The following is a 25,659-nucleotide window of genomic DNA, read 5'->3' as shown; positions in this document are numbered from 1 at the left end:
TTTAAAACCCATTGCTTTTAACATAATTGCTTAAAATTTGCCTTTTGATACTTATTGAATAAGATGTTTATAGTTAGTCATAGCTTACGTGTTTAACTTACACACTTAGTCAGAAAAAGAAAGAATAGCAATTTAAATGGTGTGGGCAATCGGATCTGCCTCCCCCCCACCCCTTAGTGAGCAAGTATCCTGAAGGCAGTGGGCAATGGAGATATGAATTTATCATCCCCTTGGTTGGTTTTAATTACTGGGTGCCACTTATTGAGCGTTGGATTCTGTTTGGTATGATTATTTCTTATATAACGTGATCCATGTAAACACACCAACAACTGGGAAAAAAGTAAGCTATCCCAAGGCTGGAAAAAAACCAAGCTGCGCCAATCTTAATGAAAGAGCATGCATTGGTCTGTGATAGGTTTTTCCAGGGTAATTTCAACGAATGTGCAATTTCTGCCTTGTATGTTTGCTTTAGAGCTAACTCCTTTATGTGACTCCTCTGTATTGGGTGCCTCTCGGAAGCCAGGTACTGTAATAGGTGCTAAAAAGATGAAAATTTGTTTTGTCCTTCAAATAGTTCAGTCTTGATAGCTCATAAGTAAGGAAGGGCACCTTTAGGTAATGGAGAAGACAAGTATCATAAAGTTAATAGGCAAATGCTTGTGTGTTGCTATAATATGACCCAAAATAGTTTATTTGGGATGTTCTGTTAAAAAAAAAAAATCAGTAAGTGTTTGAACATTGTGGTATGTGTGGAAGTGACTTGCTAAATTCTCCAGGGGCTAAAAGAATTAGAAGCAAGCATTTCTGTCCTGTAAAATCTCATAAAATTCTTTGCAGTTCTCACATATGCCTCACAGTATTCACCTGAATATCATGCCATTTTGGTTGTACCTGTCTTTATATCATATATATGTATATGTTTTCTTTTAGGTTTCTATATACGCTGTACCAGAAAAGATTGGTCAAGTTCATCATGCCTTGGAAACAACTGTGAAGCTTCTTGAATTCTATCAAAACTACTTTGAAATTCAATACCCACTTAAGAAATTGGGTAAGAATCAAACAGTGCCTCCGATTTTCATTACCATTATAACCTAGATTGATTTTGCAAATGTTTTTTAGAAAACTTTTGTCAAAGTTGTTTTAAAAGAAAGCTAAGAAACACTTAAATCTTTAAAAGTTGTATTTGTTAAGATTATTCAGATTCCGTAAAAGCATCTGAATGTGGAGCTTAAAATATTTAGAAGTTTATGAGGCTGTTACAGGGGCTTATACAGGTGCTGTGTAAGTGGGAATTTGCTTAGGGCTTAGTCTGGAGTTTGACTAATTCTAACCTCCTAAGAAATTCCTGATTCAAATAACAAAAACGGAGTATTGGTAGCTCAGGAAAGCGAGAGCATTTCAGAGCTGTTTAACTTGGAGCTAGATAGAAGAATGTTGGATCCGCACTGTATCCTCCTTGCTCTAGAAAGTTGATTCTTTGTGAAGGAATTAGGTTTCTCTTCCTTTGCTAAGTGACAGAGGAACGGTGACTCTATAAGGATGGTTCAGGTCCCTTTCTCAACTGACTGATAGGTGGGGAATATACAACACTAGAGTGGGGTTCCTTTTGCTGAGTATAAAATGACCTCACCGCCTCTTGATTCCTAGTGATAAACCAATGGGTAAAGTAGTTTTCGTTAAGGAGTGCCTTAGATGAAGGAAAGTTGATCACATCTTTCTTCTTATGTCCAGATTTGGTGGCTATTCCTGACTTTGAAGCAGGAGCAATGGAAAATTGGGGCTTGCTCACCTTCCGAGAAGAAACACTTCTGTATGACAATACTACTTCTTCAGTGGCAGACAGAAAGCTGGTTACTAAAATCATTGCTCACGAGCTATCGCATCAGGTATCAGTAGCCAAGGATATTATAGTTCATACTTCTATTTTATGTCCTAGAGTTTTAGAGTAGAATTAGACACTAATAAGAAATTTAGCTTTTTATTGTAGTATTGCCTTCTTTCATAAAAAATGGTGTTTTCTAACACAAAGTTGATTTTCAAATGAAAATGCTCTCTAATGTTTGTATGGGCTTTTACCGTTTATAAAGCATTTGCATATCCATTATCTCATTTACTTTTAATAACCGCTCTGAGGCAGGTGATAATCCCATTTTACTGATGTGGAAACTGAGACTCAGTTTAAGTAAATGACTTAACCTAAATCACACATTTATTAATTGGCAGCACTGGGCTTGAAGAGCCACTGTCTACTCAAGGTCTGTGTCTCCTTTCTTGCCCTCTAAGAAATAGAGAACTATTTCACCCCTGACAGATGCCAACTGCTCAGTATAGCTTTGTGGTGGAAAAACCCTTCCCCTAAATTTCACTTTGTTCTCACAGCTCTTGGACTGTAGTTGTCAGGACTAGATTTATGTTTTCTTCTGCTCGAACTGTGTTCTTTGTTAATTTGGAAGAGGGAGAGTACTCTTTGTATGACGAGAAAAAGAAAGAAAATTATGTGGGTATGTGAACATCCTGTTTTCTTCCCCAATGCCTCGTCTTTCTTTTGTCCCTTGCTGAGGTGCTTAGCAGTGTTGGGTATAGTTTGGGGGTGTTATGATGGAAAGGGGACGTGGAAGAAGAGTGGCACATGCTCTGGGCAGTTTGCCCCCCGTCTCAAACACCATATGTGCGCAACTCTAGAGCCCTTGTGAACACTTCATAACAGGCTGACATCTGAAGCACATACTTATTGACAGTTATGGTTTTGGGCGTGTAGCCAAGTTGCCCTTTAGAGGATGTCCTCTAGGTCTGTGATGCCTGGGGCCACCCATCACCACTTCTCTGTTACTTCTACTTTAAGACTCAGAAATCATATTCCTCTGAAACAGGTTTAAAGAGATTATCTTTGGAAAGCATGTTATTGTAATTCTCAAAAGTGTTTTGTTTCAATACCTAATAACATTGTTTTGCTGCTAGTTTGAGATGAGCCCCAGGCCACGCTGAATTGCATATGCTGTTACCTACCACTCTCCATTTCAGGGATTTTTGAGATAAATTTTTTTTTTTTAGGAGAGTCTCCTATCATTGTTTTCCTTCTTATTGTTATATCGTAGAAGAAGACATTTAAAGATCTTTCTGATTTCCTTTTTTGATATGCATGCCAACTATCCGAAGGAACGAAGGAACGTTACTTGAATTCTGCTTTGAATCATGTAAATACCGTCCTCAGCTCAGGTGACTGAGGACAAACATGAAGCACAGGCTCCGTAGGGAAATCTGTCACACACCAGTTTATTTCTTAGTTGTTGTGGGTGGTTGTAGATAGAATGGAAATAATCTTACTAACTTGGTATTAGAAGGTAGAAGAATTTCATTACCTAGGAAATAACACTTTCAGTGAAGTGGCTAGAAACTGGTTTTTATTAACCTAGTAAACAGTGTGTGTGTTAATTTGATAAATATGCTAATTGTGTTTCTTGCTTGTTTTCCCATTCGACAAGGTAAAATGTTAAAATTTTTATTTTCATTTTAGAGTAAATGTAGACACATTTTCTTGTAAGTCTTTACTTTGAACATAGTTTGTTTTAAATAATAACTGTATTTTTAAGTAATTAGAATGTGGGTATAGGTGATTAATCTGACAATTCAATTATTAGAACATTTTTAAGAGTGTAAATATTGTGTTGGTTAGTAGTTTTTTTTTTGCCCCCCCCCCCCCCACAGTGGTTTGGTAATCTGGTCACAATGGAGTGGTGGAATGATCTGTGGCTAAATGAAGGGTTTGCTACTTTCATGGAGTATTTCTCTTTGGAAAAAATATTCAAAGAGCTCTCCAGTGTAAGTACACTTGCTTGTTACACGCACTATTGTATTTGCCATTTGGAGAAATGAAAGTGTTTCTAGAAAGATACAATAAAATGTATCCTTGTTACTGATGTCTTCTAAGTCTTGAGATTTGACAGTGAAAATTAAGCTTTTATTTACTGATACGTTTCATTGAAAGCAGAAATTATGTGAAATTATTTTATACTTTATTTAGATGAACATTTTAAATCACTTTGCTACGTTTTATTTTTAATAGATGTGGCCCTTCTCCTTGAAGGAATTTAGATAAAGTTGAAAAGACTTTTTTTGCAAAACAAAACTTTTTATCCTTTGTATAAAGAGAGAAAAAAAAATTAAGACATTTTGTAGCAGTGCTATCTCTCTTTTATCACTGTGATCATTCTTGTAACAGAGATACATAGATTGATACAGACAAATAATTTGCCCTGTTAAGATACAAACCATATTTTGTGCCCTTTTCAAAGACTTGGGACATCATTCTGTCATAGACAGTGTAATAATGATAACTGTGTTATTAGACTCTGGAGATGTTTCCTATCCTTAGAGATATTTGAACACACCAGGCCGTGGTACGATAGGTATTGCCAAATAATCGAAGCATTAGGTGGGAGAGTATAAATAAAGATCCCATTCAACCCTAAATTCTGTGACTTTGTATTAAACTTCCTGGATATTATGGTCCAAGACTGCTTCAAAATAGGGATACTCTTAAAAGCTTTTAATTTAAAATTTTTGTGTAAGGCCTCTTCAGAAACTTCAGGTGGGTAGAAGGAACTCATTTTTAGCTAGAATACTAAGCAGAGTGTTCTAAATCTGTTACTAAATTAAACAATGAGATACACAGTTTCACCACTTGGTGGTGCCCAGAATGTTTAAAACCTTCTAATGTATATTCTAGGGGGGCTCGTCTGCTGAGCTATCAACGAATTCTATTTAAGTGTTATATTTAATTTTGAATGAACCTCAGTTAAGGGAAATGTATATTACCTTAATAGAAACCTGGACCATATATGAGAAGTCGGCTTAAGGACCCATTTTTATTTTTTATTTTATTTTCAGATGTTATTTTAAAAATATATACTAACCATTTTAGAATATTTACTTTGATTTTTCCTTTTTTTTTAAGCACCAGCTCTTTTTTTTTTTTTTTAAGATTTTATTTATTTATTTGACAGAGATAGAGACAGCCAACGAGAGAGGGAACACAAGCAGGGGGAGTGGGAGAGGAAGAAGCAGGCTCGTAGCGGAGGAGCCTGATGTGGGGCTCGATCCCATAACGCCGGGATCACGCCCTGAGCCGAAGGCAGACGCTTAACCGCTGTGCCACCCAGGCGCCCCTACTTTGATTTTTCTATCTGGATTTGGGACATTTGGTTGTTTTAGTAATAGATTCTTAATTTATCCTCATGCTGTACTTTAAGAAGCAATGTTTTTCATGTGACTAGAAGGTTATAATTTTATCTTTAAATTTAAGGAATATGAATGAAAGTTGCTCTACTCCTACGTTTTCAAAAGCTTATTTTCTGAAGTTTAGTGAAGGTGTTTTTTTATAATGACCTAAAACAGTAATTAGTCTAAGTCATATAAATAATTACTATACTTGCCTTTGCCTTTGATACTTTTCATGATTTCCTAATCTGTTTGATGTTTCCGTTAGTATGAAGATTTCTTAGATGCTCGATTTAAAACCATGAAGAAAGATTCCTTGAATTCATCTCATCCAATATCATCATCTGTTGAGTCTTCAGAACAGATTGAAGAAATGTTTGATTCTCTTTCCTATTTTAAGGTACTACTCTGCAAACCAAGTACCTGGGGTGGGTTTCAAATTAATTTCATATGTGAGCAAGCTGCAAGATTTAGATTACTTTAAAAATTATTTTAAGATTACTTTCACATATGCTTTTAAACTTTAAGATGTTTGCTTCTATTTAAATCTTGGTTTTAACTTTTCTGGGCTTTTCTTTATTTCTCTATTCTCATTTAAGTTCTCTGACTGGTATTCTGGGTGGTTAATCAGATTATACAACAATGTATCTTTTAAAGTTGGTTCAGTCTCCAGATCTACAGGTAGAATATGTCCATGGAGTGTTCTAAGCAAGCCCTTAGCTGTGTTACTGAGAATTGAGGCATGTTGCAAAGTCACAGTTGCCAAAATACGTAAACAAAGAGAGATTGTAAGAACTGAAAATTGGATTGCAGGATCAGAAACACAAACTCCAGGTTTGGGAGTGAAGCAGAAACAGAAAACTAGAAACCTGATTAGGATCACCACAGGTCAGGGGCTCCCGGGTGGCTCAGATGGTTGAGTGTCTGCCTTGGGCTTAGGTCACGATCTTTGAGTCCTGGAGCTGAGCGCTGATTTGGGCTCCCTGCTCAGTGGGGAGTTTGCTTCTCCCTCTGCATCTCCTCCCCCAATTCCCGCTCATGAGCTCACTTGCTATCTCTCAGATGAATAAATAAAATCTTAACAAAAAAAAAAAAAGAATCACCATAGGTCAGAGAACAGAAGAACAGTACTACTCACCGTTGTGGTGAGAGTCATGAATGTTTAGACTTATTTGCCTCTTTACTCTGGCTGTCAAATTAATTGATTAATAAATGAATTCCTGCACTGGACAGAGAAAATACACAAAACATATGAGATACAGTCCGTATCATCAAGAAACTCAAAGTTTAGATGGTACTTGTGAAGCAGTAAGAGATGCTATGTGCGGAATGAACGGTATAGCCTTTTTTTTTTAATCTAGGGTTATAAAGAGAACTTTTTTGGAGGAAAATGGAAATTGAAGGGAATTAAATAATAAAAAGAATACAGATAGGAATGGGAAGCATTGAGTAGAGCTGGAATGGGGCAGTGAGCTCTACAAAGAAAAAGTCAGGAATACTAATGGGCAAGACATTTTTGTTTAGGGAGTAAATGTTTGACTGCTGTGGAAGTCATATGTGGAGAAGGGGAAAGATGAGAAAGGTAGGTTGGGGCAGTTGTAGAAGGTTCTGAATGCCATCAGGAATCTGGACTTTGTTCTGTAAGCAATGGGAAGCTTTAGAAGATTTTTCAAACAGAGGAATTCCTTGATTAAAGTTACTGTTTAGGAAAACTAATTTGTTCCAGCTTACAAAGTAGATTTAAGTGTGGAGGGAGACCTAAAGTCAGGAAGTTGCTGCTAAAGTCCAGGCATGATGTGGTCTAAGTGTGGAATTGGGAGTGGTAGTGAAAGTGGGAGGAAAATGATGAGTGCAAGAACACTGGGTGGAGGGAAGTTCTGGAAGGGTTTAGTGACAGGGTAAGGCAGGTAAGCAAAGAGGGAGCCATTTTTTCAGGTTAATACCCGACTGGCATGGAAAATGGTAGTACTGTTAACAAATAAGGAATCAGGAGTTTAATTAGCTGTATTGAATATATTCCAATCAGAGCTGCTGCTGTGATTTTTAAAGTCTGTATTGGATCTGTTGATAAAATGTTTAAACTTGTGGTTCTGTTCTTCTACAGAACTGTTACTTCGGGATTTGTTTTGACAGAGCTCTGTCATCCTCTAACCCCCACCCCCTAAACCCCGAATTCAGTGTCTTCTGATCATGTGGTCTCCACAGCATATCTAACTCCTGTCAGTATGATAACTACTTATTTCAGGATTTGGGAATCTAGCAAATATCCCACATAACTGGGAAAAGTAGGACACGGGGTAATTTACCAATATTGTATGCAAGAAGAAGGAAGCGTCACTAGGGAAATGTGTTTGACAGACATATTCTTTCTGGGTTTTTAGTCTCCAAGCCTAATTCTGATGTAGGTTGTCTGTTGAGATCAACTAGGAAGTAAACTTCGAAAGAAATGAAAAAAGGTCTAAAATGTAAATGCCAGGGGCCACCAAAATGAGGTGGTTCCATGGAGACGGGATCCAGCAGGAGACTGAGAACGATGGCCAGTGAATAGGGGGAGAATCAAAAGGGGTGTCCCAAGGCCAAGTGCAGAAAGACTCTCAAGGGGGAGTGGGTGATCAGTCATATCAAATGCTGCTAGCAGGTTGATAAGATGAGTGTGGGGATTGCCATTGCTTTGACACCATGAAGTTCCCCAGTGACCTTGATAAAAACACTTCCAGTGGAGTGACGGTTGCATGATGGCTCTAGGGAAAGTGGTAAGAGAGCAGATGGAGATGGCAGATGCAGACGCTCTTGCGAAGAGTTTACTACAAAGGGGCAATAAGAAATAGGGTGATAACTGGAAGAGGCATGGGGTTAAAGAAAGAAAGGACATCTTATTTGTTTTAAATGAGGAACGTTGCATCGTTTTGTTAATGGGAATATAACAGTAGTGAGGGAAAGCTGGCGATGCAGGGGCGAAAGGGGTCTGTTGGGAACAGGAATGAGTACTTAAATTGGTAGAACAAGTAACATCATGAAGCGCGATATAGAAAAAAGGGAGTACTCGGTATTGAGTTCAGTCGTCTGCGTCCGATCATCTTGATGGCTTAATCCTGCTACATGTTTTACCAGAAGTGAAATTCAAAGACTATTCGAGTTCCTTCTGTTACTAGGTGTTGTTTTAGTCACTGGAATTGAGCTTTGTGGATTTTCCCTCAACTAGCATACAGTCTAGAAGAGGAAATAAATATATCTCTATATCTATAAATACATATTTAAATGTATATTTAAATATATGTATTGAATATATATCTGTACCAGATGCAGGAAGTGATATAAATTGCTCTTGAAGATGGAGAACGATTTCTGTCTCGAATCAGGGAAGGCTTCACAAAGATGTTTTTTGGAAGTGATGACATGTGCTTCAGCAATGGTCTAGCGTCGCCGAAGTGCCTTACCAGTTGCATGTCAGGTTCCGAATTATTACTGTATGCTTCCTGCCCTATACATTCATTAGTTCCAAACATAGCTGAAGTGATTCTGCAGGAAGAAGTGAGATCTTGGTTATTTTAGCAACACGATACAGTAAAACTGGAAATGAATGTACTCCTGAGTGGAGAGACTTTTGGAGCTGAGCTCTGTTGATTATCTCCAGCAGTGAACCCATGAGTGTGGCTGGTATTTTGAGCACTGGGAGAGGGATGGGGATTCCACAGAAAATGTGGCATGCTTTTCTATTCAAGATGTATTCATAAACACTTAGCTTTTTATCATCAGACTGAGACAGGAACTGATAGACCACATAAAATGGCTTATAGTGGAATTAGTGCATGTGGGAACCCACTCCCATTATTTTTTTGTCAAATCCCTTAAAATAATTTTTCAGACAATTTGAACACAATTCACATCTGGTAATAGAACAGTAAATAACTGTGTATTATAACTGGGTTCTCTATATGTAAGAATATACTTAGAATAATTATATTTCGAATTTTAGGTTCTCAATTCTATAAACCTATTGTAGTCTGTTATTTCCCCCCTTTTCTCACTTTTTTTTTTTTTAAATAGGGAGCTTCCCTCTTGTTGATGCTGAAAACTTACCTCAGTGAAGATATATTCCAACATGCTGTTGTTTTTTACCTGCATAGTCATAGCTATGCATCCACTCAAAGTGATGATCTGTGGGATAGTTTTAATGAGGTAAGTGACCTGAATATTTTATTTAGTTCTTAGAGGAGAGTTCTTCTATTTATATTTTTATCAAGTATATAACTAAGCTATGGTACCAAGGATAGTTATTTGAGAGAGAGGGGGATGGAGCACAGAATTAAAGGTCAAGAAATGGAAGTACTTGTCTTTTAAGTGTTGAGATTATCGTGTGTGGCTTTGTATAACCATTTTTGTTCTGTGCCTTAATCTTGATTCCTACTTTGTAGGAAAGTTGCCCGTCCTGAATTAATATATGTTACTATATTTTCATTATTTGATTTTTTCAAAAATCTATTTTCCTTTTCTTGTGCTTTTACATCTTTATCTACTTCTGATTCATGACTTTTTCCCTACACTCTGCCCTATGAATTCTCCTGTCTTTTGTGGTCCTGTTCCTACAAGTCCATCCTGAAAGACGATATATCACAAACTGGCTGCCATGGGCTGCATATTGCCCTTGGATCGTTTTGCTGTTTGGATTTTGTTGTGCCTGCAAATGTTCTAATAAGCAGTTAGGTTCGAGTTAGGCTTCAGAGCAGTGCGTGAACCCAGCCTGCATTGTGCATGTATGCTAACTGCATAACCCTTCTGAGCCTTTTAGTTTGTTGTTACCCTGATCCAGATCAATGGTTCTTAATGTTTTGGAAGATCACAGACATATTTGAAACTTTGATGAAAATTCTGGACATATTCCCCAGAAAAGCCACATATATACACAAAGTTTCAAAGTTTCAGGGCCCTGGACGAAGAGCTCCTCCTCTGGGGGCACCTGGGTGGCACAGTCGGTGAAGCGTCTGACTCTTGGTTTCGGCTCTGGGTCGTGATCCCAGGATCGTGAGATTGAGCCCCGTGTCAGGCTCCACACTCAGCGCAGAGTCTGCCGAAGACTCTCTCCCCCTGCCCCTCCCTTCTGGGTGCTCTCTCTCTCTCTCAAATAAGTAAATAAGTTAAAAAAAAGAAAAAGAAAACTTCTACTCTGAGTCTTTTATGTATACTCTTTCTATTTCCCTGTCTATCTGAAACCTTAAGTTTTCTAGCTGTTAACCCTGTGCCCGGAAGATACACCTTCTCTGCTCTCCGAGTTCTCTTTGAGAAGATGGATTAGTCCTTATTACTTAAGAATTGCTTCCAAATCACTGGTTTTTCTCTCATCATATGGTAACATTCAACTGAAAGCCACATTATTTACTCTCTACTCGTTGCGTTGTCTCCTGACCTTTACGATCTATTTCTGCCTTTCTGACTGACCTCAGCTCTTACCTCATAGCGCTTTCCTATCCCAGCTTCGTCCCTCACGTTATCCTCAGGTCTTCCAGCATCCACATCAAATTATTGCACTGGCCTTTTCATTTCCATCCTGGTTCAAAGGCCCAAAAGTGCCTTCGGCAACGTTTGTTTTCTTCCCAATCCCTTGTCTAGAAATGAATAGATCAGAACCATGAGAAATGTAATATTAATATTGCAATGAATTTGGGTAGATTTGATCCAGCCTTTCTGCTTTAAATAAATGGGCATGTGGAGGCTGAGGTGAGGCCAGCCATCATGGAATGATGTAGTTACCAAACACTTAAAGTGCTTAACAATTTTAGGTGCTTGCAGTTCAAATTCATATGCAACCTAGAAAAATGGTTGGAATCAGAAGGTTAACTCACCAGCTTTAAAGAGATAGTTGTTCCAGAATTTCTTCTTAATCATTGATACCAGTGTCGTAGGGATGGTGGGCTTTAGAGGGTTTGTGAACCTCTGATACTGGATTCTAGATTTTGTAGATATATTGATGCAGTTTCTGGGAGACAGCGTCTGTGACTGTGGAAAGAGGTAACTGTTGTTCTCTGGAGAAACTTCACGTCAAGGTACCCGGCCTGTTGACATCTTACTCTGCCGCTGCTTTCTGGCTCTCCCACAGTATTAGCTCTTCCCAAGAGGGATGCTAACATGTATGGAAAGCAGAGGGTCTGGGGAATAAAGAGAGACCGGGACACAGGCTGACTCACAGGAGAAAGTAGTTGTGCTTCTTACTGTAATATTGGTCATGATTCATACCTTCTAAATGGTGGTATTGTGAGCTGAAAGAGTGCTTGTCCCTACTTCGAGATTTGGACAAACACTCAATGTAATTCTTTCTCAACACAAGGTTTCTCTCACTTTCTCTAGTTATCGCTTAGCTCTGTTCCAGGTGACCTTCCTTTCAGCTGCTGCTCGTTCACTTAGATTAGAAGTGTATGTAAAGTTAAGTCCTCGTTCCGACTTCCGGTCTGTATTAACAGAACCAGCAGTGTTCACAGAATGTGGTGGGCAGACAGGGAGAGCACAGACTGTAAGGTTTTTAAGCTGTTCATTTTTAAGCAAAAATAATTAATTCTTTTTTTGTAGATCACAAACAAAACGCTAGATGTAAAGAAGATGATGAAAACCTGGACTCTGCAAAAAGGATTTCCTTTAGTGACTGTTCAAAGAAAAGGAAGGGAACTTCATGTACAACAAGAAAGATACTTTTTAAATATGAAGCCTGAAATTCAGCCTTCAGACGCAAGGTACATTCTGGCTTTCTCTTCCTCGTCTCTTTTGCACCCTTGGGTTAAAGTATTTATAATCACAAGTTCCTATGAAACCTAAAAAGATTATCTTTTTCTGGGAATAGCTTGAAAAATTTCTCCTGCCTGCCAAAACGAAGAAGAACAACAACAACAAAAAGATACAACGAATTATGTGTAACTGACTGAAGTACTGGGAAGAGTAATAATCTTCCAATATTTTCTTTTTACAGCTATCTCTGGCATATTCCACTATCCTACGTCACTGAGGGAAGAAATTACTCAAAATATCCATTGGTGTTTTTACTGGACAAGAAATCAGGTTTGACTCTAATTAACTGTTTTCTGATAAGAAATTTGCAACAGCATATTTTTTTAAAAACTCTGACCTAGTAGCAGGAAGGAGAGCATACTTTCCAAAGTGTATACTCTCTGATCTGGTTTTATGAGTCACCTAGACAAGCTATGACTGAAGTGAGATTGGTCCATATAGCACGTATGAAGTTCGTCTTTCTTGTTCATGAGAAATAAGGTATAAAAAGTTGCGCTAAATGTGCTAGCAGCCTTGGTAGAAAATAGCAGATGCTGTGTTTTTATATCCTGGATAAATATTTTATGTTACCAGGTATAAAGTAGCAGAAGCAGAGCTGTCTCTTAAAGTAACGCCTGCTTTCTGCTCTCCAGCGCGAGCTTGGGCGGCTGCATTTCAACAAGCACCTTAGGTGATTCTTATGCATAATAAAGGTTGATCGTGATGTAGATTTAGTTAAATCATCATCACAAAGTGTCCTATGAACATAGTATACATTTTTTGTTAATAAGAAAGTCGGGCAAGAAATTATGATTGCAAAGAGGGGGATAAGAAAATGTGAAGACCGTATATGTTGTTGTACCCGTAGGAGTCTATAAAAAACAAAAGCGAAATGTCATTTCTGACCATTTGTCAAACACCGCTGTGAATGCCACACCATGCCCCTCTCAGTTTACCTCCTGAAAGATCATGAAGATCTCAGGTCCTGTGGGAACCATTAGTGATACTCTAAGTTTATGGAAAGGGCAAATTTCTTGTTTGAATTTCTATCTGGTGTTCAAGCCTATATTTTTGAGAGAGGAGTGCAGCCTAGTGGTTAATGGAATGGACTTCGGAGCCAGATTGTCTGATTCACTTGTATGACTGTATTAGTTCTGTGACCCTCTGAGCCTCAGTCCCTCAGCTGTGGAGTGGAGGTGGTGATCATATGTGAGAGTGTCACGGTGAAGATTGTGTCCGTTTATGTGAAGCACCTACGATGATGTCTGGCCTGTGTTATGTGCTATATAAATGTTACCTGTTGTTATTCATGTTATTATTGAACAAGAAATCTTTAAATGGAGTTTACGTAAAATCTAGAAAATGGAGAACAGATCACCCCATCACAGCTATTCTCGTGATTATTTCTTTCTAATAATTTTTAAAATATTTTTACTTAGTGGATACCGTTGTGTACAAGTGATTTTTATATCTTGCCTTTTTAAAAAAACATATACAATATTCGATTTGATCTTTCCTTACTGTTGGACACTTGATTTACCATTTGTCTCCATTAAAAAAAAAAAAAGTCTCAGTGAAAGTTTAGGGTCTTAAATGTTTTGTCATTATATGAACTTCTTCATAGGAATGCTTCTCAGAGATGAAGACTGTGTTATTTTTTGTGATTTAATATACATTTCTAAGTTGTCTTTCTGTGATGTGGTGATAATTTATGATGCCAGTTGAAATATGTGAGCATGACAGTTGCATTGCAGTTTGACTAGAGCGGAGCATTAAAACAAGCTCATTATTTGAAACGCTAAGAATCTTTGATTAATATAACCAGAGGTGTAAGGATGAAAACAAAACTTTTTACTTTTAAGTGGTCTTGGAAGGACAGTCCCTGAATAAAGAAAGAAAGTCCCATGTCTCTTTTTGGACCAATAAGGAAAGTTTTCAAACTTCCCAATAGTATGTAAATTTTTGGTGGTATTAGAAATGATTGGACAATAAGAAATCCGCTTTTATTTACCCTTAACTTTTTTCAGCTCAGTTTGTTTGTGAGCTTCTTAAACTTTTTGAGATTCACGTCCCAAAGTCTAGCTCATCTTTTCCTGCCAAAGCCTTTTCTCCCTAAGCCCTTCCCCGGCGGCGCTCTGTGCCTCTGCTGTAGGAAACCCCAGCCTTGCCTCCTGCCCTCGCCTGTGCTGTTTGCTCTCCGGGAAGAGCACTCTTGCCTCCCCTTCCCTCCATCTAGTGCTATTCATTCTTCAGATCTCAACTGAGGAAGTGCATAAGAAGGTGCCCATTGCTCGCACCAGGCAGCTTTTCCTCCCCCGAGACAGGTTGGAATGCCTGCTTATGTGTCTTAATAACATCCTCTACTTTTCTTCTTTTGATATACTGTATGTCTCACCCCACATTAGCTGTGTTCCCTATTTAAGGTATACGAATCACTTTTGCAACCTTAACACCCAGTAGGCACACAAACATTTTTTAAATGAATAAATTTTAGTTTGTAATGAGATGACTCAATTTCAGATCTCACTGTAAAAAGTTTTAGGAAAAGAGCATTCAAAGCCTGATGAAATGGTAGCTTCTATTTTCCTTCCTTTGAAAGTATTCTTAATAAAGGGGAATATGCAACATGTACTATAATATAATCGGTTTAGTCTGGAGCTGGAACTGAGCCAATAGATGATGAAAGCAGTGTCTGTTACTTCCTCTTCTTGAATGTCATTCCCCGCGCTGCTGCTGCTGCTGCTTTACTTCCTGGCAGTTCAGGTTTTGAGAGGCCACGCTGAAAATGTTCTGTCCTCACAAAACATTATTGACCCTGAGGACGGTTGGGTCTTCTTGATTCCTAATGTTTCAGTGAGAAGCACTCTTCGTTTAATTGCATTTTAATTTTTTTCTATTCTCAAAAGAAATGTAGCAGAGACGGTGATTACAGAGGCTTATTTTTTGCCATATGACTTTCATACAGTGTGTTATCTTGGTGATTTATCTGTTAAATCTATAGTATATTTCCATGTGTTCTAATGCCACGGTTGCTGGGTTAGTCCATTTGTTCAATCAAATATAGGAGTTATATTTGATCAATATCTTTGTCACTTTTCCCCATGTACATGAATTTTGAATGATTAATAGTTGTGCATAAGAAGGTGTGAAAGGGGCCATTTTTTCAAGCTATTTATTGAGGAAATAACACTAAAATAGTGTCTCCCTCTCCCTTCTCTTCCTTCTTTCCCCTTTTCCCTCCCCATCCCCTCTCTCATCCACATCTTACTCAGACCTAAGCTCTTCAACTATAGGAAATCTTTATTTAAATCTAATTTGAAACATTCATGATATCACTGTGCCAGAAGTATGTATCTGAAACTAAAAGACCTGTTGTTGTCTTTGAATGAAAGGCATTTGGAAAAAAAGAATAAGGAAGGGCATATAATGAAGATATTTATCATGTGCCCTCCTTTGCTCTTGCCTTCCCCCCCCCCAATAAAATAGAGGAGAATAAAGGGTACTGGAGAAAGGAATGCTTTTGAACAAGAGGGGATGTGGTTCAAGTGCGTATGTGCTGCTAGCTAGCTGTCTGGAGCAGGCTGCACGGGAAAGTTCTCAACTTTGTTGTAAGAACTTGTTTTTTGTTTCTGTGTTTTAATGTTTCTGTATAAAACAGTAGTTGATTTTCATAACTCATTGACAAATGATTTTTAAAATCACTACTAAATTACTCATCTGGGCTTCTGCCATATAAGATTGGAGTTACTCTTTTTTAATACTCAATGGACTGTGAAAATTGAACTCTTAATCTGTTAATGATTATGATGAATTAAAAACATATGAGGGTAGCCTCATCCACATTTGAGCTGTAGGATGTAGTTACCTCCCTTGTGTGCAAAGCTATTACTTTTTGATACCTGTGGCTTTTAAGGTCCTTCATTCCGGATCATTCAGAAGACCTGAAGGAGACTAATATGTTGATTCTTTAAATGATAACTCCCCTCTCTCTGCTGTTGGCTGCACTGCTTTATATTCTGTCATCGAGATGATAGTAATAATTTCAAGTACACTCCCAGCTGCCTTCCTCCTTTCTACTGTCTGGACTTGGCCAAGTTTACAACATGGCAAATTGCTTGTCAGCCAAAATACACTGTATTTCAGTATTTTCCTGCATCCATCCAGCCATACTTATCATTTCTTGCCTCTTTTTTTTGGCAAAGGGAGATTTGGAGCTCTTTAGTCCTTATTCTCAAGGTTCTTTCTTGATAAAAGCTCTGCGGGAAATTGTGTTTGGTGACCTGAAGAACGTAGATATTTTTGCCATAGTTAATGATGAAGTTAATTTCATTAGTCATTGTTTTTTAAATGTCTCCAACCTGGAGCATCTCCTTTGTCCTCACAATTATTCCTTGAATGCATTCTGCTCTACGAGAAGGAATAAATCCTATTAATGTAGTTGATCTTTCCCATCTGCTCTTGTATCAGCCATAAGAGAAATTAGTATAGAATTTTTTTAGTGTAAAAGACTGATTATCTGGTATGTCATGGTAAGACATGATCAGAATATAAGTCTTCTCCATATTAAACATTCTTTGTAGTTCCAGTAGAATTGGAGTAACTAAGGTATTAAGAGAATCTGATAAATTTTAGTAATTCATGCTTTTGAAGTTGATAGACCCTGAGATTTCAGGTACCAAATTTAAATGTGTTCCTAAAGCATTTTATGTGCAAAAACCATCATACAGAGTTATTATGATAGTGAAAATTTTTAAACAGCCTAAATATTTCCAAATAGGAGCTGGGTTGAACTGTGGTAGGTTTTTAAATGGAATTTATGAAGATATTTGAATACTGCATATGAAGACAGGGGAAAAATGGCTGGGAGTAGAATCTGATCGGTAAATGCTTATCTGTCCACTGTGTGAAATATTATATCAATTAAAACATGTATAGGAAAAGTCTTGGCACGAACACCCCACAGAGCTATCATCGTCTGAGTTTAGATTATTTTCCTTGCCTCTGTTCCTCTTCGATAATTTTTAAAAATTAGTACCCCTTACTTTAAAATTGGAAAGAAAACTTACTTCATAAACCTCTATAAACCTTATTTAGATTTGTTTTGAAAACATTTACTGTGACATAGTTATTTTGTTCATTCATTTATTAATTCACCAAGGATTTTTTGAGTATCTGCTAAGAACATTGTTCTGGGCACTGAGGGATTAGCAGTAAACAAAATAGTAAGCTTATGGAACTGTGTTCTAATAAATAGTAAATCTGGAGATGCTTAGAAGCATACCCTTAACTATTATATTAAATCCAAGTCTTTGTTGCCAACTTATTTAAAGGACATTTCTCGATGGGTAATTTAAAGGATTTTTAAAAATCCTATATAGATTTGTAGTCAGATTTTGTAGTAATATATTCTTGTAGTCATATATTTTATAAGTCCTTATTAATTGAAATAATTTCATATAAATTACCAACAATTCTTTCAGCATTTATATATGTAACGGTAGGGACCCAAAAAATGCATATCGCTTTCCTATTATTTTAACTGAGTTATTTATTTATGCCTAATGAGAGCTTAATCCTCCCCAAATGTTTTTTTTGCTAGCTTTGAATTATGTAACTTGTCTAAATGGCTTCATTTATTCTTCCTCCAGTGTAATGAAAGACAAAGGCTGAGATGGAACACATTTTACATAGTTCTTTCACTGTCTTCCCTGCTTCCTCACCCTACACACCTTTACCCTTTCTCCCTGTTTGTCTCCTCTAGCCACAATGAACATGGACGCCATTTCAGTGCATGGACACCATGTACACTTTATCTCTGGGCCTTGAACACTTAGAGTCCCTCATCACCTGCTTAAAACACCTGTACATCTTGAACTCTCAACTTAGATGTCATTTCTTCCCAGAAACCTCTCCTAACCTCCACTAGGTGGTGAAACATTTCTTCTATGTTCTTCCATAGAATGCCATATTTTCTTTTTCCATCAGTAACATTGATATGATACTCTCTTTGCCTGGCTACATTAGACTGTAAGATCTCTGGAAGAAGGGGCAATTCTGCGTTGTTCACCATTAAATGAACAGTTGTTAAATGAATGAGTGGTAAATGGTAGGTATTCGTGCCTTCTAATGGCTGAGTAATATTCCATTGTATATATGAACCACATGTTCTTTATCCATTAAGGAGGGCATGTGATATGATGAGCACTGGGTGTTATACATAACTAATGAATCATTGAACACTACATCAAAAACTAATGATGTACTATATGTTGGCTAATTGAATTTAAGTAAAAAAAAATAGTAAAAAATTCTTTTAAATGAATGAGTGGTGATCTTTGCTAACATTAAAATAACAGCACTAGGAGGCAGACATTTAGTTTCTCAGTAGAATAATTAAATGTAACAATATATTATATTAACTTTGAAACAAACAAAACGTCCATTCAATACTTTTTCTTCCCCTATTATCTCTCCTCCCCCCCTCTCATTTTTTGGTCTGTATTAGGTGTCATCAATCTTACAGAAGAAGTGCAGTGGGTCAAAGTCAATACAAACATGAATGGCTATTATATTGTACACTATGAGGATGATGACTGGGAAGCATTAATCAAACAGCTGAAAACAAATCCTTATGTCCTGAGTGACAAAGACCGAGCCAACCTCATCAACAACATCTTTGAACTTGCAGGGTACAGTGTGCTTGGTTTGGGTTGGTTGGTTGGTTTTTAAACAAGTGTTTTTCGGAAAAGAACACTTTAGGAAAACAATTCCAAAGAATTAGCACGTATTGCCTGTTAGGTGTCATTATTTTGGATGATTGGGAAGATATAAGATATAATCCTTGCCTTCAGGGGTGTTACAATCTGTATAGAAGCATCCACTACAACATAGTGCACAGTTAAATAACAAGATTTAAATAATATATTGAGACTTGTCCATACCAACAAGTAGGACACATGTTTGCTGCATAAATTAATGTAGGCGTTCCAGCTTGAGGGAATTCTTTTCAAGCAGCATTTAGTTTAGGCATAAAGCTTAGCGCTTACCCACTGGTTTGAGTGATGTGTCTGAGAGTTGGGGCCCTCTTACTTGTGTACAGCTTGCCTCCTAACCACTCCGTGCATTACAGAATCCCAAAACCAGGTATGGCAGTGATGTGTGTAGATATCCTCAGAAGAGTACGATTACCAACTTAGGCTGTTAATGGGTCTAGAGACCCATGGAATATTCAAAAGTGTTCTTTCTGACTGTTCTTGACCTTCTTATTTTGAAGTTCATTTTTTAATGAAGTGACCTTACATCATCTGAGCCATCATTGTTTTGATTTCTCCTAAATGGTTAATTTTTTAAAATATACTCACCATAAATTCATGGTGGACCTTGCCGTAACAAGTTTGACAGTTCCCATACAAATAACAAAATATTTTCTTTTTGATTCAAATCCTCTTTATGCTACTTGTCCTCACCTGGTAAATATAAGTAATAAATAAATTAGTACTCTTCATCTTTTCCCACTTAAGACATTATAATACTTTTCATGAGTCAGTAGCAATTTACAGGTGACTTAGGGAATAAAACTTGAGCTCTTGTTTATTTTTCTCACGAAATGTATCTTTAACCTTGGGTCATACACATGAACTTAATCAAAGACAATAATATTTAGTCTAACTTTACAGAATGCCACTCTAAGCTTAAATTTTAGTTCTTCAAGACTCACCGTCTATTCATAAAGTTTCTCTGCATGCCTATAGAGTCCATCTCCCTCAGCATATTGACTTTTCTGTTCTATTACCCTTTAGCCTAGGCAAGGTATCTCTTCAGAGGGCGTTTGATTTGATTGATTACCTTGGAAATGAGACCTATACCGCACCCATCACTGAAGCCCTGTTCCAGACCGGCCTCATCTATAACCTCCTTGAAAAGCTGGGATACATGGACCTGGCCTCAAGAGTAGTGGTAAGTCTCCCTTATTGCCAGCATGTCTTTGTTGCTTGCCTTTAATGCTGTCACTCACAGTTCTGTTCCGCGGAGTAATAGACTGAAAAAGCAACCAGTCACCTTCCCTTTTCTTTGTTTTCCTAGTTGTGAAATCTTTACTTTGAATCACAATGTCATTGCTTACCAGGAAGAGTTGATAAAAGGCTTGCATAACATGGTCTTGTTTGAATACCAAAATAAAGATTTCTGACACTGCTGTCAAAATGAGGTCACATGAAAAGAAAACTTCTCTATTCAAATCCCAGTTTATTTTTATATAATAAATGCTTGAAGTAGGTCCTTTTGCAGAATGGTGTCCCCCATTGATTTCCTAGTGGTCATTATGAAGTGACAAGTGATGTTTGTATTGAGAATGTTCTGTTTTAGGAGTCCTTACTGGTACCTTTTTATGGAGGATGATGCTGGTGGATATTTTTCTCTGCAAAGTACTAAAGGAGTCTTGGTATTGGTGACTGCTTTACCTTTTTTAAAAGCAGTTGCCTAATTAGTATTAAATCTAATTTAATACTAATCTTTCAGTATTAAACTGTTGACAGTATTTAAAAGCTTGGGAGGAAGAGATGAATTCTTTGTTTCATCTTACTCTCTGAATCAGCACATTCTGACAACAGGATTTGCTTTAGAGACTGGTCAGGTTTTCCAGGGACTAGGCAAAAGGCAGCTTTCAGACAAAGGAAGAAAGTATTGAACCAGAAATTAGATTGGGCTTTAGGGTTTCAGTGTCCTCACTAGTGAAGGGAAGAAGTAAGATTACATCTTTTTTTTTTTTTTTTTTTTAAACAACCTCCTGTCTGCCTGTTACTAGGCTACTGTACGTCTTCTGTGATGAGTTCTCGCATCACACACGATTCTCAGTGGGGGAGGCAGTGCACAGCTGGTGGGCCATATGGAGCTTGAGAAGCACCGTTCCCCCTAATCTCTGATCTGTACCCAAAAGAGCCACACCAACCCCTACGCACAAGTGTGATGCTTAAGTTAGATGATTTCTGAGGTCCTGAGGTCTTTTCTAATTGTTAAGATTTTTATCATTCTTCTGTATCATGAGGCTATCTCTTACCATCCTTAATAAAAACCAGTGTCTTCAGAATGTGACTCAGCCCACAGTAAATACTGAGCAAACAAATGAGTGAAACACACCAGAAACTGGTACATTTCACTGCTTGTTATATTCTGCACACCCTGCTTAAGTGCTTAATGTAGATTACCTCCTTTAATCCTCACACAATGCCAGACTTCTGCCCCCATTGGATAGATGGGAGACTAAATAACTTCCCCCAAATCACTTACCTAGTAAATTATAAAGCTGAGCTTCAAACCCAGATGAGTTCCACTCTGAAGCCCAGTTTGTGTTATGTTGCTGTATTTTAAATTAATTTGTATTGTAGCAATATCATCTTTCAAAGGATACCTTTTGGTTGGAAAAAATCAAGGCTGTTTCTTTGCTGCTATCATTTTTTTAAAACAGATTTTAAATTCAAACAATTTGAAAAACTTGTAGACCATGTGCTTAAGGTTTGAAATGACAGACCTATGTCTAGTGCCCTTGAAAATAAAGTTGTCAACTTAATATTTGAGATTTATTTTCTATCCAAAATGTTAAAAAAAAAATTTTATATAGTATTTGTGTACATTTCCAAGAAGTATGCAAATAACGTATTGGTCTTTTTTAGGGCAAACTTCGAATCCAGCACTGACTTTGTGCTGTTAGTAAATGAAAGAGATTGGCCTTTTTGTTGCCACTTCAGCTATAGATGGACATTTGAGTTGTTAGCAGTTTGGAGCTATGACGAATAGCACTGCTATGAATATTCTTCTTCTATCTTTGTTGAATGTATGTGTGCACTGCTACGGGTATGTGTCTGGAAGTGGAGTTGCTGAGTCATAACATATGTATAGTTAAGACTGTACTATCAAGTCGTCGTTCAGCGTGATGGCAGTTGGTGCCGCATCAGCAGCGTATGAGCATTTGAGTTCTCTTCTGGCTCTATATCCTCGTCAGCACTTCGTGTCAGTAGTAATCTTTTTCCTTTTAGCCATCCAGATGGATGCATAGTGCAATTTTGGTTTTAATTTGTATTTCCCTAATGACTAGTGACGATGAATTCCTTTTATTTATTGACCACTGGAGGTACACTTTGGTTAAGTGGTCAAGTCCTTCATGTTTTTTCTATTGGATTTTCTGCCTTTTTCTGATTGATTTGTAGAGCTCTTTGTATATTCAAGATAGGACTCCTTTGTTGCCATGTACATTTGCAAGTATCTTCTCCCCCTCTAGCTTGTTTTTCAGGCTCTTAATGATGTTTTTTTAATTAGCATAAATTCTTAATTTTTATGTATGAAATCTGCCAACCCAAAGATAGTCTCCTTTGTTCTCTTCTAAAAGCTTCTATTATTTTACCTTACACATTTAAATCTATGATCCATCTGGAGTTGATTTTTGTGTATAGTATGAGTTAGACACAAAGGTTCTTTTTTTTTTGATACGGCCATCCAGTTGATCCAACACCAGTGTGCTTTATTGTCTGCATGGATTTTTTTTATTATTGAATTTTCATGATTACTTTGGGGGTTATTAGTGCCATATCAAACCAATGCCATTTGGGGTAGTAATTTAGTTTCCTAGGGCTGCCATAATAAATTAGTACAAACTTGTATTAAAACAGCAGAAACATATTCTCTCACGGTTCTGGAAGCTAGAAGGCCAAAATTAAGGTGTTGGCAGGGCAGATGGATTCCTTCTGAGGGAGAATCTCTTCCATGCATCTCTCCTAGCTTCGGGTGGTTGCCAGCAGTACTTAGCATTCCTTAGCTTGTAGATGCATCACTACAATTTCTGCCTCTGTCTGGACATGACATTCTCTCTTAGTTTCTGCGTCCAAATTTCCCTGTCCTTATATAGGCACCAGTCAGTAGATTTGGTCCCACCTGAATTCAGTATGAACTTATCTTTAATCGATTACATCTGCAAAAACCTATTTCCAAACAAGTTTACATTCACAGATTCTAAGCAGACATAAATTTTGGGGGGACACTATTCAACCTATAACTTTAGTACGTATCACTCATTTTTTTTTTTTAACTATTGAAGGATTGTGTTGGTAGTGAATATACTTTAAGAGTTAGCAGAATATTCTTGAAGCTGTGCAGCTAGTTGAATTTCATGGTGGAAGAAGCCATTCTTCCCCCTGCCTCTCTCGAGTAACTCTCTTGAGCGCCTGCTGTCAGAAAGCACTTAATACTTACCTCAGGCTGTCTCTATGCTGTGAACACAGATGATACATTAAATCTAAGGAGTTAGATCTTTTGAATATTTTCTTTCTGTGACACTCAAGTAACTGTGTGTCTTCATCCCAGGTGATTTCCAGTTTGCTGGGCGGGCATGTATTTATTAAGAACATACGTCAAGGCGGGGCCCAGGGGACGGATCCTTAGAGGACAAGGGCAGGCTTAGTGCGTGTGAGCCTACAGGCCCATGTACTGCTGTAGATTTTGTACACTTGATTGTTAGTTAAAAGTCAGCTTAGCTTTAGGTCATCAAGAGGGAGAAACTGTCTCTAAAATTCGGAGGGCATTCTGGTACCATCAAAACTCTCAGAATATAAAATCTGATACTGTAGAGATTTAATGGCAGACATTTCTGAGTCCTTGGATCCAATCTTCAGACAGTATTTGTGATTAAGACTGGTGTCTAATTAATTTTTTATGTTGTCACCAGAGCGTTGTGGACATATTTTGGTTATTTTGTTATCTAGGCTGCACATACCTACATAACACATACATCTATATCACATTTTGTAATGTATGCTGTGGTGTTGGGGTGGATAGGGTCTGGAGGCACTTTTGAATTGTGTCAAATCATTCACATCTGATGTTAACATCTGATCCCAGCCATATTCCTGTTTCATCACTTACAAGTCTGTCATTCTTCGACATATGAGGGATTGGTGGGATAAACCTTTTGCAATGAAAGCTGACACTTCACTTTTAAGAAGCTGAGTTGACCCAAGAAAGAACTCCCTGGGCATATCAGTGTAAAATTAAAGCAGTAAATCAAAATGTAATACGTAATATAAGTGCCACCATCCTTCCTGTCTGTTTTATTTTAAAAATCATTTTGTGTAACTGTTCTTGCATTTTATTGCATACGCAATGTTTGTAGCTTGTATAACCCGCCTGTTTATTTTCTCTCCCCACTTGCCATTTCCATTTTATGAAATCAGAGGATTGGATTCTATTGTTTAATGAGTTTAAATTAAAAAAATAAGTTAGAACCATGGAAAAACAGGGTCTCTGAAGCAGTCGCTTCAACAAAAAAGCACTTGCTATATGATTTATTAATATTTAAAATATAACTGGGTTACTTATAAAAATGATAAAACAGGAACTTTCTAAAAACAGAATTATTTTTAAAACATAATCTTTTGCTCTATTATGTTATCATTTGACATATATGTAAAATCAACTCCTTGGGGATTTCATCTTAACTATTTGGTACCAGAAATAACTAGTAAAAGTGCACCCTGTAACTCCAGTGGAATAACTGCTCAGGAACTAGCTTTAGTGTCTTCACGTGTCAGGCTTCCCTTGCTTCTAGCACTTTAATGTGCCATTTTTTTTTCCTACTCGTTTCTGTATGTTTTAGTAAACTCTCACTAACATTTTTCTCCAGAGTTTTTTTTTTAGTACTATTTCAAGCATGTAACTTTTTTTTCCCTCCTCCTTCTTTTGTTTCCACTTGACAGTTATGAGTAGATTTGAATTTTCTTTTATTCTTTATTCATTTGGGATGGTTTGCTATCGTGCCATGGAGAATGTCAGGCCAGTGGCAGACAGCATGTCCAACGCAGCCGTGTGTATCAATAGGATCTCCTGCATTGCTTTTATGTCCCTTGGATTATCAGTCAGCATGGAAAGTATTTTTCCACTTCACGTCCTCTCAATGACTCGCAGCCTTTGTTACTCACACATTCCACAAGGTGTCTGTTCTCTATTTCATTGCTTTTGAAGCAAACAAAAGCGAGTTGACATGTTATCACAAACTTTGAGTCCTTCTCCTTGCACAGATTCCTTTTTTTCTTTCTCGTAACTCCACAGGAGACTTAACTTAGAGAAGGTCTGCTGAGAAAATGGCGCCAGCGGTTTAAAACGCTGCAACTAAGGTTCATTTTAGGTATTGACAGTGTGCTCTGGAAGAATATGACACTCTGTAAAGAACTTGAACTACTTTTCTGGGGCGTATGAGTGTTACAAACCAATGAATCTAGCATATGGGTATTCACTGTACTACTCTTACTGCTTTGCTACAGGTCTGAAAATTTTTTAAATAAAAAGTCAAGGGTGGGGAAATAACTGTAATCAACTCTTCTTGCCTGCATGCCTCATTTTCTTGCTAATTCGAATAGATTAATTTGTTAGATCATCAAGGTAGTTGATATTTTAAGTATTCCTTTAATATTGCATTCAGAAACATTTAAACATCTACCTGTCAGTAAAGAATTATATTTTTCTCTCATTGTTTTATGGATTTATGGAGTCTAAAGTCATGAGGTCAGAAAGTTCCAACTCACTTCCAACAGGTGATACTTTTTGGCAGGAAAATATCTTCTCACTGAGTACCCACAGAAGATAGGCTCTCTACTGCAGTGAGGTCCTCCGTTCTCTCTGCGTTATGTAATTAAGAGACCCCCC

The 25,659-nt window shown here is 37.4% G+C and overlaps 1 protein-coding gene and 1 long non-coding RNA gene across 5 annotated transcripts in view; one reads left to right on the top strand and one right to left on the bottom strand.

Moving 5' to 3' along the window:
• LOC103672208 overlaps window positions 1–19,957 on the bottom strand; it is a 51,959-nt gene extending 32,002 nt beyond the window's left edge. For 2 of the 3 annotated variants that reach the window (XR_005832397.1, XR_005832396.1), the window contains exons 1-5: window positions 19,819–19,957; window positions 19,335–19,439; window positions 11,061–11,363; window positions 10,669–10,823; window positions 8,518–8,739 (exon numbers count right to left, since the gene is read on the bottom strand). This is a non-coding gene — a long non-coding RNA (uncharacterized LOC103672208). Of the gene's footprint in view, window positions 1–8,517; window positions 8,740–9,300; window positions 9,379–10,668; window positions 10,824–11,060; window positions 11,364–19,334; window positions 19,440–19,818 lie in introns of all 3 variants that reach the window. The other variant, XR_571118.2, reaches the window with a different exon arrangement.
• The window catches only part of LOC103672209 (leucyl and cystinyl aminopeptidase), an 89,997-nt gene that overhangs the window by 49,738 nt on the left and 14,600 nt on the right, over window positions 1–25,659 (top strand). For both annotated transcript variants that reach the window (XM_008700890.2, XM_008700891.2), the window contains exons 5-13: window positions 931–1,051; window positions 1,735–1,889; window positions 3,709–3,822; window positions 5,489–5,620; window positions 9,268–9,399; window positions 11,782–11,942; window positions 12,176–12,264; window positions 18,479–18,662; window positions 19,773–19,929. In XM_008700890.2, coding sequence (XP_008699112.2) covers window positions 931–1,051; window positions 1,735–1,889; window positions 3,709–3,822; window positions 5,489–5,620; window positions 9,268–9,399; window positions 11,782–11,942; window positions 12,176–12,264; window positions 18,479–18,662; window positions 19,773–19,929 — 1,245 coding nt within the window. The remainder of the gene's footprint in view (window positions 1–930; window positions 1,052–1,734; window positions 1,890–3,708; window positions 3,823–5,488; window positions 5,621–9,267; window positions 9,400–11,781; window positions 11,943–12,175; window positions 12,265–18,478; window positions 18,663–19,772; window positions 19,930–25,659) is intronic.

The sequence above is a fragment of the Ursus maritimus genome, unplaced genomic scaffold (genome assembly GCF_017311325.1).
Source record: "Ursus maritimus isolate PB19 unplaced genomic scaffold, ASM1731132v1 scaffold_5, whole genome shotgun sequence".
Taxonomy (NCBI): Eukaryota; Metazoa; Chordata; class Mammalia; order Carnivora; family Ursidae; genus Ursus; species Ursus maritimus.
The sequence above is the reverse complement of the archived record's forward strand: the minus strand, read 5'-3'. Positions and strand labels throughout refer to the sequence as shown.